This window comes from Ochotona curzoniae, unplaced genomic scaffold (assembly GCF_017591425.1).
Source record: "Ochotona curzoniae isolate NIBS_2020 unplaced genomic scaffold, NIBS_Ocur_1.0 contig_3255, whole genome shotgun sequence".
Taxonomy (NCBI): domain Eukaryota; kingdom Metazoa; phylum Chordata; class Mammalia; order Lagomorpha; family Ochotonidae; genus Ochotona; species Ochotona curzoniae.
Genome location: NW_024465777.1, coordinates 769,895 through 783,325, shown reverse-complemented (window position 1 = coordinate 783,325; position 13,431 = coordinate 769,895). Strand labels below are relative to the sequence as shown.

At 48.8% G+C, this 13,431-nt stretch overlaps 1 protein-coding gene and 1 pseudogene across 1 annotated transcript; both read right to left on the bottom strand.

Annotated features, from left to right (window-relative positions):
• Positions 1-937: 937 nt before the first annotated feature.
• On the bottom strand, positions 938-10,558 carry LOC121156114 (proproteinase E-like). The gene is made up of 7 exons (XM_040979727.1): positions 10,505-10,558; positions 9,262-9,359; positions 9,012-9,128; positions 7,695-7,831; positions 7,276-7,418; positions 6,554-6,706; positions 938-985 (listed from the first exon to the last, which is right to left on the bottom strand). Exons 2-7 carry the CDS (start codon positions 9,282-9,284, stop codon positions 938-940), a joined length of 621 nt encoding a protein of 206 aa, XP_040835661.1. The 5' UTR covers positions 9,285-9,359; positions 10,505-10,558.
• On the bottom strand, positions 3,598-4,049 carry LOC121156162 (annotated as a pseudogene).
• Positions 10,559-13,431: the final 2,873 nt, after the last annotated feature.

Below are 13,431 nucleotides of genomic sequence, written 5' to 3'. Positions count from 1 at the left end.
GGCTATAGAAAAGTGGGTAATACCATTGTTTCCACACTACTATCATCACTGTTTTCCCCTGTATCTGGGGTCAGGGGAGAAACAAAGGGAGAAGCCCCACCCAGCCTCCCACCCATCCCAGTTCCCCGATGTGAGGCATGCTCCGAGAGTCCTGTTCAAGCAGTTTTAATAGTTTAATAGTTCTAAACTGCTACCCATATCGCTCTTCCAAGCATGATGAAATCTCTTCAGAATCCACTGGCTGACATAGTCTTCATGGTTGGGGTTCTGGAATCAGCAGTTCAGTTGGAGGGATCTCCAAAGAAACTACATCTGAGGTGATCCCAGACCTGATTCTTGTGTGTGTTTGCCAGTACAGGGTCCAACACAGTCCGCCACCCCAATCAGCTTATACACATGCTGGTCGTTGCAATTGCTTGGTCAGTTCTGTTTCCATCGCTGTCTTCCACTTGAACCAGTGGGTGTTGCAGTCCAGCCCAATCCTGCCCACTTCATACTTGGCCCTCATGCAAACCAGTGGGAGCAGCAACCTAGTTGGGTGACTCCTCATAACCTCCACCAGGCCTGCCCCCTACCCTGGTTCCCATGCATGCCAGTAGGTACAGCAGACTTGTTCAGTCTGTCCCACATCCCATTTAGCTCTCATACTTGTCAATGGGCATTGAAGCCTAGTTCAACCCAACCAACCTACTATTCAGCCCATACACATACTGGTGGGTGCCTTTTTGTCTAGCCACTCCTGCCCCTGTCCTGGTTTTCATGCTCTCCAGTGGGAGTGGTAACCCAAGAGGGCGGTGTCCACTATTTCCCTACTAGGCCACTTCCGCTCTCGAATTTTACACTCTCCACATGGTTTTGGAGTTTAACTTGACAGATTTAGCCCCCAGTGCCAACCTCTGCCAGCTTATGCTGCACACCAGTGATTTCTACAGGAGAATCAGGTGATTAACATTCTGTAATTAAAAAGGAAGTTGGAAGCAATAGTCTTTGTTGTTTTTTAAAGGAACCTGAGCTACTGACACTATGCTGTATTAAAAAGCTACTGATTTTTTGTTCTTTTATCCAGTCTACTAATCTGTGATGTTTGATTGATGACTGTAAGCTGTTTGCATTCAGGGTTAATACAAATAGTTGGTAATTTTTTTTAAAGATTTATTTGTTTTTATTAGAAAGGCAGATATTAGAGAGGAGGAGAGACAGAGAGGAAGATCTTCCATCTGATGATTCACACAACAAGTGATCACAATGGCTGGAGCTGAGCCAATCCGAAGCCAGGAACCAGGAGCTCTTTCACATCTCCCACGTGGGTGCAGGGTCCCAAGGCTTTGGGCCATCCTCAACTACTTTCCCAGGCCACAACGAGAGAGCTGGATGGGAAGCAGGGTGCTAGGGTTAGAACCAGCGACCATATGGGATCCCGGTGCGTGCAAAGCAAGGACCTTAACCACAACGCTATCACAACAGGCCCTGATAATTTGGTTCTATCATTTTAGTAATGGGTTGTTCATTGCTTTAGTCTTTTGTTGTTTTACTGGAATGTTCTTCACTTTTGCCTTTGGTTTGGTGGGCGCTATTCCTTTTTTTGTTAAGAGAACATCTTGAAGTATCATTTGTAAGGGAGGTTTGGAAGAGGCATATTCTTTTAACTTTTCTTGACTGTGGAATAATTTTATTTCATTTTCAAAGACAAAGGAAAGCCTTGCTGGATATGTTATCCTGGGCCAATAGTTTTTTCTTTTAGAATCTGGAACATGTCACTCCATTCTCTTCTTGTCTGTAGAGTTTCCTGTGAGAGGTCTCTTGTGAGTTTAATTGTCATTCCTTTATATGTCAGTTGATTTTTTTTCACGTGCCCATTTACGGATGTTTTTCTTATGTTTGATTGAAGAGAACTGTATTATCATGTGTCATGGTGAAGATTGCTTTGTTCAAGCCTGTTGGGAGTTCTGTGCCCCTCCTGGATGTTGTTTCCCAATTCTTTCTCCAGATTAGGGAAATTTTCCCTTATGATTTCATTAAATGCATTTGTAATCCCAGCTTCTTTTTCTGCACATTCTGGGACTCCTGTAACTCTTATATTTGGCCTTTTAGCAATGTCTTTCGATTCTTGAATACTCCTTTTTTGGCCTGATCCAGTTCTGCTTCCAGCTTTTTGTTTGTTGCGCCCTGGTGACAGGAAATATCTTCTAATTTTGGGATTCTCTCTTTGCTTGTTTCATTCTATTTTGGAGACTCTGCACTGTCCTTTTAATTTGTTCCACTGTATTCTTCATTTATTATAGATAGTTTTCATTTGAGTCATTTTCAGTGTGACATATTCCTGAAATTCCTTGAATGCCTGCTTTTACATGCTTCTTGTTATTGATAAGTTTTATAACAAGTGTTTTGAATTCTATGTCCCCCATTTTCTTGATGTCTTCCTCAGTTAATTTTGATGTTGGCAAAAGGTTTTGCTCCTTTGCAGGGGAGTCTTCAGTAATATTCATTGCGCCTCTGTCTCTTCTTCTGTTTTTGATCATTGTACCTCTGGTTATCTGGTTCTTCTCTTTGGAGCAGGTTTCTAAGCTGTGTCACCCACAGGTCTACAGTTTGATTTTTCTTATTGCAGTTGGTACACAGCTTTTTTGTTATGATTTATTTTTTATTACAAAGTCAGATATACAGAGAGGAGAACAGTCAGAGAGCAAGATCTTCCGTCCCATGTTTCACTCCCCAAGTGAGCGCAATGGCTGGTGCTGCGCCGATCCGAAGACGGGAATCAGGAACCTCTTCCGGGTCTCCCACGCGGGTGCAGGGTCCCAAAGCATTGGGCCGTCCTCGACTGCTTTCTGAGGCAACAGGCAGGGAGCTGGATGGGAAGTGGGGTCACTGGGATTAGAACCGGCATACACACGTGATCCTGGGTGCGTTCAAGGCGAGGACTTCAGAGGCTTGGCCATGCCACTGGGCCCAATACACATCTTTTAGTTTACATTCACTTGTGCCACTTCCTCCTGCAAGTCCCAGATCTGGGTTCTTACGTTAGATTTTCACCATGGTCACTGTAATCCCAGCTCCTGACTCATCAGTCTCCACTTCCTGTGATACCATGCTTAGGCTACACCATTTTCTGTACAACGTTTCTTCTACTTCCAGTTGGAGTAGGTCCCAGGATTAGGGAGACTCCAGGTTTCCTATATAGCTAGGTTGTTATTGGTGCTCATCTTGCCAGAAGCTGTTGACTGTTAGGTCTGATGGCCACATTGACCTATATTTAAAGGGGGAGGGTTGTTAAGGGCTTTTTATTTTGTGTAATGAGAGAGAAAGAAAAAGAAAGAGAAAAGAGAGGCAGGGAGAGATTTCCTAGTGCAATACAACCAAAATAAGTTTTTAAAAAATCTTGAAAAATAAACATAAACCGGCCTTCTTCCCCAGGCAACTAAACAGAAAGGAGTTTGGTTTTGTTTACTGTGACATACACATGAAATCGAGTATACAGTCCATGCAGTAGCACAGTTATTGGAGAGGACATTCTGATGCTGGCCCCAGTGCAAGAACAGTCCCAGCAACACTGCCTGCTGCCATCACCGCCTCCACTGTCACCACAGCCACAGCCACCTAGCCTGACTCGAAGAGGAGGATTGCAACTTGACCCAAGTAAAAATAGATGAAGTGCTTTGTCTCATCTGTGCCAAAATTTCAGCCAAATTTCAGCCTATGAATACATTGCCAGGTAGGATTGTGTTTCTTGTCAAATTCCTTCTTGATTTAGGCAGCAATGTCCTTCTCTATGTTGTACTTCTCCGTGGCCTTGTGGCGCAGTCAACAGCATCCTGTTGCATGTCCTCAGACATGTCTGCATTCTTGATCACTGCCTGCCAGTCGGATATAGTGACACTTCTCAGAGGTCCACAGGGCCCCTGGGAGGCTGCGTGTGGGCAGGAGTGGCATTCTTTGGCTCCAGCATCCCGGGCTGAGTGCTTGCCACTGCTATCTGCCCTATCAGCCACCCCAGACATCTGAGCTCCTCCTCGCATTGCTGGCCTGGCCTGCTGGCCCACTCGCTCCATGTTGGCAATTGCAGCTGGGCCGGTGATCACATGGACATGTTTTGTCCCTTATGATGCCATAGACATCGTTATTTTTCTGTGGGACCAATGCAATACACTGAGCTTAGTGAGTTCTCACTGAGCTCAGCACATGCATATCTCACTGTTGTCCTCTGCAGTCTTAAATTCTTTGCCACACTGTAAGAAATGGTGCCTGATGTGCCACTACTAGAGTTCTTCAGATCTGAGGGCTACCTGGACCTGTCTTGGGTGGAACCTGCAGGATGTTACGTTGTTGCAGCTCACTGAGCCAGAAATGAGTTCACGCCCAGCTCAGTGCACGTGCAGTTCTGCCCCATAGCCCTTGTTTCCTTAAACAAAATGGTGCCTGATTCAGCTCTAGGAGGCCGACTGGGCTATGAAATCCATCCTGTTTTCCCATCGCTGGTCTGGGATCTGCCACTCTGTCTCTGCTCCTGGTCAAATCAAACAGACCAGCAGGATGGACAGTTCTTTGTCTGGGTTCACCTCCTGAGCTCTCTTGAAAGTCCCTTCCCATCTGGTTGTTGGTGGAGTTCCGGCTGCCGGTGGGCTTCAGATCGCCGTTTGCTGAATGCTGCTGGGGTATCAGTCACTGCAACACCACACCATTATGTCCAATGCTTTCCTGTGTCTGTCAGTCTCCAGGTACCCCTCAGCTGTTGTTTTGTCTTCTTCTATTTACTGGAATGTGCCCTCTCTGGTTCACGCCGGCTAATATTTCTCCATCTGTTTAAACATGTCCTTATCCTATTCTGCCATCTTGATTCTTTATTTAATTTTTATTTGTAAGTCAGATTTACAGTGGGAGAGGAAGAGACACAAAGATCTCCCATCTGCTTATTCACTCAAATTGGTATTAACAGCTGTAGCTGAATCAAGACAAAGCCAGGAATCAGAGGCAGATAAATGATCTTTCATCTAGGACTCCTAAATGACCACCACAGCACAGCAGGGCTGATCTGAAGCCAGCAGCCAGGAAATGCAGCCAGGAAATTCTTCCAGGTCTCCCAAGCAAGACCAGGTGCCCAGGACTTGGGCCATCTTCCACTTTTCCCCCAGGCCATCTGCAGGGAGTTGGTTCAGAAGCAGAGGAGTGGGGACTTGAACTCGTGTCCATATGGGATGCAGGCACTGCAGGCAGAGGCTTTACCTGATGCACCCAACACCAACAAATGCATTTCTCTGAAAATAATGAATCACTTCAGAGCAGGAACCATCTGTCCCTCTCAGAGCCCTCCTCTGAAATGAGGGATTAATGATACTGAATGAATAAATGACCACAGCCCCCCTCCTTCTGCCAGTCAGTGGAGGCAGAAACCCCTGGTCCTTCCACTCTACCACGAGCCTCTCAATAGGGGGCAAGCTCAGGTTCTCTGCAGGTGTCACTTTGTGCTGTGCCTGCACGGATTCTCTGAGGGACTCTATCCTGGGGGACCTGTTTGTCCCAGTTGTGCTGGGACTGCCTCAGTTTCCACACTGAAATCCTGGGACTGAGAACCCACAGTCCCATCCAACCCAGAGGATGGTCACCCCTTCACAACTCCTCATCCAGGGCCACAGGAGCTCCTGGTCCTCATGTGAGATGCTGATTCTGGTCTCATCTCTGCACACCAGCTCTCAGATCTCAGGAACAGGCCAGAGGGGAAGAGGCAATGGAGGAAAGAGACCCAACTCAGGACTTTCTGAGTGATTTTTATTTTTATTTATTTATTTATTATTTTGCTTTGCTGGGAGATTTTTATTCTTTATAAACATGTGGGATCAGCACGGGCATGGAAGGTTTTCCTCAATTGTCTGGAAATGAGCAGAGAGGGGACAGAACATCCTGGTTAGCGTCATGGATTCTGCAGTCAAAGGGAACTAGGGTCAATTCCCTGCTTGACCACTCCTTCCCTGTGTGAGCCGAGAGAGTGTCCTGCCCTCTCTGAGCCTCAGCTTCTTCCTCTAATGGCAGTGGTGACCACAATACTTGCTCCATTCAGGATTAGCTATTATCCAACAACCCCATCACTGGACTGGTGCACATTTACATGGTCTCTAATTGATGGTCACCTCCGCTATCATGGACAGTATTAACTCTTTCTCTCTAACAAGCTGTCCTTGATGATGTCTGGACCCCAACTTGCATCATTGCTCTCACTATGCCTCACCATTATTGCTCCTTTCACACCCACACCACGAGGTGGCCACATGTCCCTGTGTCCCTCTGTCCTCTATGACAAGTAAGGACCGTACCAGAGGACACAATTAGAAACCCTCACTGAATACGGAAGTGCAAATTCCACCCAAAGCCTGTTAAATTCTGAGGCCACACAGAGCAGAGCACATCCACAGGCCGCTCGGGAATGTCCCCAAGGCTCCTTCCCCCACTGCCCTTCTGGGTTCCCTGCTGCCCCTCACCAGGATCTACCCTCCTACCATGTCACCCAGCCTCCTGTAAGAGAACTCCCAACCTGGAGTCATCCCGGCTCCTCAGTCCTCACCTTCTTAATCCAGTCAATGTAGGCTGACACGCGGGTGAACACCGTGGGCTTCTTCTCTGTGTTGCAGCCACGGGCAGAAACAAAGCTGGCTATGCCGTTGACCTCCCACTCACAGTTCACTCCGGGACAGTTGAGGGGTCCTCCAGAGTCACCCTGTGATGGTCAGAGGGGTGGGGACTGAGCTGCCATGTCTCACCTGGAAGGAATTGTCCCTGACCTGGGGGTTGCAGACACACCTACACTGCTGCACCTCCCCCACCCTCAGGGCCTCAGCTGGCCAGGACCAGGGTCTGTGCTACCACAGCTGCTGAGCAGGAAGGGACCCACACAGGACCTCAGCACAGCCCCTGGCACAGAGGGAGCCCCGAGAGACGCCAGCGCCCCCTGCTGGCAGCACCTTCCCTGCTGCCTAGGAGGACTCAGCTGCCACAGCACAGTGGTTGAGGATCCCTGCAGAGCCCAGAGTGGGTGACTTCAGATGGTGGTGTGAGTGTCCCGGCTGTGCTGCTGGGGAAGCCTGAGCAGGAGGAGGACAGTGATGGTCCCAGGTGAGGGAGCCTGTTAGCTGGGCCAGGAGTCAGAGTATGTGGGTTGTGCTGGCTTAAATCAGTCTGATCAGAAGCCCAAGAGGGGTCAACAGAGCGGACAGCTCCTTTGCCTCCATGGAGATGGCAGAGGGACCTGGGATCCTTCCCACCTGGGACTGCTGTTAAGTGACTCACGTTGCAGCCAGAGACTTCATACCCGCCGGCGCACACCATGGTTTCATCCACATAGGATCCCCACCAGTCAGGCTGGGAGCAGTGTTCAAAGTCCACCACGGGCAGCAGCCCTTCCTGCAGTACATTTGGGAGTAGCCCACCAGCTGCAAAGACAGAGAGCAATGAGGGCCAGAGGGCAGGCTAGGAGCCTGGGGAGTGCCATGGAGTCCCAGGGCTCTCCTGGCCTGAGGGCGTCTCCCAGTTACACCATCTTCATACTGTGTGTGACTCTATGTTCCTGATCTAGCACATGAAAGCCTTCAAGATGCTCAGTTTGGGATTCTTGAGAAATAGAAAATCTCTTAAACTGGACATAAATTAACATGCGTCCCTGGCCCCCAGGCCCTGTCTTTCTGCCATGGTCCCTGGTCAATACGTACTGGTGAGCCGGCCCCAGCCACTGACGTAGCATTCCGTCCCATGGGGTAGGATGTAGCCAGCAGGAGGGAGGCGGGCAGGCTTGACCTCATCCGTCAGCTCGGCACATTCAGACAGCTTGAGGAGGGCGATATCATTGCTGTGGGGACAAAGACATCAGTTGGAAGCATGGTATGGTACCATTTCAGGCTGGACCCCATAGGTGCTGGATTCAGAAATGGGTACTGGTTTGATATCTGTCTGCTCAACTTCTTATTTAGCTTCCTGCTTATGGCCTGGGAAAGCAGTGGATGATGGCCCAGGTCCTTGGGTTCCTGCCCCGTTGTGGGAGACATGGAAAAAGCTTCTGTTTTAGACTGTATCAGCTCTGGTTACTGCTACAATTTGGGAACTGAACCAGAGGATGGAGGATCTCTGTCTCCTTACATCTGTAGCTCTGCCTTTTCAGTAATAAATAAATATATCTTCAATATCATGTATAGCCTAATGGCCTTGGAGACTCCTGCTACTACTTTCTTCTTCTAAGACTTCAGAAGCTTCCAGAAGCCGTCAGGCCTTGGCAGTTGTCCTAGTACTACTTATGGTCTCATCTTGCAGCTGCATCATAATGCCCAGGATAGCTGTGGCACATAGTTATTGGGGGACAGGTAGCTCACTGGTTAGGGGCTACATCCCCCATCACAGTGCCAGGTGCCAGTCTCAGCTGCTCTGTTCCAGCTTCCTCCTCATGTACACCTGCAAAAGCAGCTGGGGGCTCTGTTGCCTGAACTCTGCCTCCTGCTTGCACATCCTGACAGATTTTCAGCCTCCTGGCTCTCATCTCATGTGGGTGTAAATCTTGCAGACATTTGGATTTGAATAAGTAGAAGAAACATTTCTTTCTCTCTCTGATTTTCAAATAAATATAAGTAATAAACAATTTTTTTTAAAAAGGCATCCAGTATTCTGGGACCCAATCCCAGGCTCTGAGACTATTTCTGGCCAAGGCCTGAGGTCTGACATCACTCACAGGGTTCCCAGGTTACACTGCGGCTGGTGCCCCCACAGACCACACCATGGGGACCACTGCTCTGCCTGCTGTCACTCTGGACATTTCTCTTGTGTCTCACTTTTTACAGCCACAGGCTCCTTGTGGGGGTGCACTGGGGTTTCCATGACGATAGTCTCTAAGTCCTGTATTGGGTTTCTAATGTTTCTGCTCCTGACTGTGAACTCTCATCAGTAAATTATCAGCCACATGAACACTGGTGTGGGACTAGTTGAGCTGTGGTCATGGAGGGAAGAACACAGGAGCCCGGTCCAGGCTGGAATTCACTCACCCATCTCCATCATAGTCTTCGTGTACAAAGGCCTTTTCCACAGTGATGAACTGCTCAGGTCCCTCTATCACTGAGCGGTCATACTCGCCCAACACGACCCGGTATGTCCGGCCGCTCCTGCCAGGTCAGAGTAGTGGAGGTCAGTTTGGGCCTGAATGCCAACTCTGCATAATCACTCCATGGCCTGGGCTTCCTGGCTCTCACACAGGGACAAAGGACAGTGCAGGGGTGGGGCAGAAGGAGAACTCACGAGATGCAGTGGGCAGCAGTCATAACCCAGGAACGACCGATGAGGGTCCCTCCACAGGTGAAGGACCAGCCTCCACTCACCTGATACTGCAAGAGAACCTGGAAGCCCAGAAAAGATAAGAGGTTTAGGTCACAACTGTAGATTGTGCACTGTGTGTTCACAGAGAAGAATAGCCCTTCTTCTGAGTGACGCAGTGGACAACCTGCACATCCGCTCATGAAAGTCCTATCCTTTTTACCTCAGGGATCATTGGGATTCTCAGTCTCTCCACCCTGAGAACCCCAGCATTCGCTTCCCTCTAGGGAAGCATCACATGTTCTGTCTCCTGAGAGCCTCCGGGACCATCTTTTCTTTTAGGTTCCCATTCTTCTGCACCTCAGCTCTTCAAGGCCCTCTAGAGCTTCTGAAGCACAGCTCACTCTGACTCCTTTTGCCTCCATTCTCATTTCCTATTCATTCAGATTCTCAATATCTCCCTGGAGACCAAGGGTGGGGGAGTGAAGTGTGGCCCTCGGTTCCCAGGCTGGCTGTGGTCTGTGTGCACACAGATGCTGACTGCACATAGGATGCTCACTCAGGCACACATGCTCTCTGGCTGCTTTCCTGCTGCAATGGCAGGGCTAAGTCACTGCTGGAGGAGCCATGTGCCTGACAGGGCTACAGCACTGCTCCCTTCCAATCCAGACTGCTTGACCCTGCACTGGACATGTTCTCTGTTTCTGCTGTTGAAGTTGGGAACCACTGGCCACATGCATTTCTAGGACACTTAAAGTGTGGATGGCATAGAGAAACTAAATGTTGGATGCAATTGCATTTAATTCACATATGAATTCCCTATATGGCCAATGGCTACTGTATTCCACAGCAAACCTCACCCTCAGCGCTGCCCTTCACTCTACTCTATGTGCCCCAGCTCTTAGACCCTGCTCTGAGACTCAGGAAAGTGGAACTGAGTCCACAGCTCTGCCTCTATATAGAGCTTGGATTCCTCTATTATTGTACCAGCTGCTTGAGTTAAGACTTTCCCTACCCCAGATGACTCTTAATTTGCCAACAGTCCAATGAGATTTGTAGATGGCATGGGTAAAATCTCTGTGCGAGGTTGACTCTTACAGGTCTATAAACTAGAATATTGATGTGAGGGTTTCAAAGCGAGCTGTGGGGTCAGAATTTGAGACTTTGCAATCAGAACATGGAGTCCCAAGCCCATAGTGGGAGTCAGTGCAGCTGGGGTTGCTCTTACCTGCCAGGGATACTTGTTGTGAGGCTCTACAGGAACACCATTGACCACTCGGCTGGAGGGGTTGGAGAAGTGGCTGGAGGGGATGTGGATTGGTGGGTGTGAGCCTGTGGCTAGAGAGGAGAGAAGAGGAGGGGCATCAGTCAGAAGAGGGACCCCAATAAGAAAGCTGGGAAGGATCCCAGTTCCATGATCCCACACAGGCTGTTTAACCCCCACAAGCTCCTTTGGCTCTCTGACCCTCAGCAGCCACTTTTGAAGTGAGCACTGGGACTACAACAGGACTTTCCAGAGCCCCAGGAGTCCAAGGATGGAGATAAAAATGCAGCCTCAGTAAATGGAGTGTCTGAGGAGGGTGACACTTCACACAGTCTGGGACAAGGAGCCCTCTCCCAGTGCTGGCTGCTGTCCCCGAGGGTGGAGGCTTTGTGGTGGCATTGGTGCTGTGGTAGGACAGCTCGTCAGTCACCCACAGCCCACACCAAGTGCCTGGTTTGTGCTTTGACTCTGTGTGTTCAGCTCTAGCTCCCTTCAGTGTGTGCCCTAGGAGGCTGAAATGATGGCCTGAGTGCTGGAGCCCCAGTCCCCACTGACTGCTGGCTTCAGTCATGCATTGGAGAGCAACTCGAGGGAGGGACATATGTCTGTCAGTCTCTTCTCTCTCTCTTTCTCACTCTTTCTCCCCCGTCTCTGTCTCTCTCTCTCTCTCTGTAATAAAATACGTCAGTAAATTTTTCTAAATAGATTTTGAAATAAGACCTTCTGCGTTCAGAGTGCAGCTCAGCTCCTTGTTCTAAGTTGAACTATATTACTCTTCTGAGGATCAGTGTGCCAGTCTGTAAAATGACAATTACAGCAATGACCCAGAGGGGCTGTGATAAGAATGACATGAGAACCCACAGAATAACCGCTCAATATTCTGGGCATATGGTTACCACTCAGTAAATCTCATGTTACCATGATTGTCAGTCAGCAGAGGCTGCTCACAAGAGGTGGCTCAGAGCTGCCACTTAGTGTGACAGAGACCAGGACAAGGCTGATCATAGGCTATAGAGCCAGGTAGAAGGAGTGTGAGTGGAGAATTAGAGTGTTCATCAGGGGAGTGCAAATTCCATATCATGCAGTCTAAGCACAGAGCCAGATTCTTAATCATGTGGTTCTTCAGCAGTGATTTTAGCAGTGACACTGCCCTTGGTGCGGCTCCCAGTCCTCCTGTTTTCCCTCCTCTCTGCTCCCCAGCACTAAGCTGAAAGCTCCCACTACCAAACCCAGGTACACACTGAGACTCCTCCTCTGGAAACAGGTGTTGGGATCATGGGACCCAGGGTGGGGAGCAGATTTCAGGGCTTTTGGCCCAAGGCAGCACAGGTAGACTTGGGCAGGGACTTACCCAGGGCCACAAGGAGGAGGGAGCTCAGCAGCCGGATCATTGTGGATCTGGAGAAGAAGGGAAGGAGAAACGGAACCTGGCCTCTAATATAGGGCAGAGAGGTGGAGGGGGCTGGACTGGGCCCCACTCCAGAACAGGTGGTGGAGCACCAGATCTCCCATGGTCCAAGGCCACAGTCCCCACCAGCTGCACATGGAGGACTGACAGCCAAGGGAAGTACTCAGGGTTCCCTCTTTGTGTGGCTGCATAGGTGGCACCAGGTGGCCAATTGATAATAGGAGCAGGATGGAAAGTTGAAATCCTAACATGCCATCTACTTCAGGAAGGGTCACAGGTGCTGGAACCCCTCAGATCTGATCAACATGTTGCCTGTTCTGCCTCCCGGCTCTGAATCCTTGGGTTCACAGCTTCACTTCTCTGAGTTTCAGTTTTACCATCTCCAATATGGGATCAAGATTTGTATTCACCTCAATAAAGAGATTTGTTTAGGGAACTGGAAAATAGACAACTAGAAATTGACTGAGATTAAAAAATTTCTTGTACACGGATTCACTCTCCACATACCTGTACTGCAACAGCAGGGGCTGAGCTGGCCTGAGGTCTGGAGCTTCATCTGGGTCCTCCCTGTGTGTGGAAGGAATTCTTATGCTGATTCCATCACCTACTGCTTCCAGCATGTGTATCAACAGGAAGCTGGAATCATAAGCAAAACTGGGTCTCCAACCCAGGCACTTTGATATGGGATGAAGGGTTCCCAGACGTGACCTAATGTTTGTACCAAATGTTCATACATACCTGCTTTTCTCATGTAAGAAGTAGGGAAAGTGAAATGCACAGAGTATGAAAACTGAAATATATACACACAAATATACACACACGGAGAAAGAGAGAGAGAGAGAGCGAGAGTGAGAGAGAGAGAGAGAGAGAGATCGAGAGAGAGATCCAGTCCCTTGACTGGTTGTTCCCAAACATGACTAAGGTTAAATCAAGGAACCAGGAGCTCCATCCAGGTCCCTTGCACTGATGGCACAAACACACTTATTTGAGCTATCATCCCATCCTCCCAGGCCTGCACATGCTGGCATATGCAGGCAGGAATAGGAGCTGAGATTCATAAGCAAGCATTTTGAAAGTCTTATATATACAAGGCTCAACACTCAATCCCATAATTTTGAGGAACTTAAGACTGGGCCCAGTGTAATGGCTCAGTGGCTAAATTCTTACCTTGCATGCACTGGGATCTCAATTGTGTGCCAGTTTGTATCATGGCTGTTTCACTTCCCTTCCAGTACCCCGATTATGGCCTGGGAAAGCAGTAGAGGATGGCCCAAAGCCTTGAGAGCCTGCACCTGCATGGGAGATCTGGAAGAAGCTCGTGGCTTCAGATTCCCTGATCTTCGGCAGTTGTGGCTACTTGGGAATTAAACCAGCTGGTGGAAGATATTTCTCTTTGTTTCTCCTTCTATCTGTAAATCTGCCTTTCTAATAAAAATAAATAAATCTTAAAAAAGAAATTAATGCAACCAAAACGTTAAGAAGT

Coding starts and splice junctions, on each gene's coding strand:
- LOC121156114 (XM_040979727.1), bottom strand. CDS start 9,284: ATGACTGCTGCCCACTGCATCTC. Junction 9,129..9,261: donor ACTGCTGCCCACTGCATCTC/GTGAGTTCTCCT, acceptor CTGACCTGGCAG/GAGCGGCCGGACATACCGGG. Junction 6,707..7,275: donor ATGAAGTCTCTGGCTGCAAC/GTGAGTCACTTA, acceptor TGACCATCACAG/GGTGACTCTGGAGGACCCCT.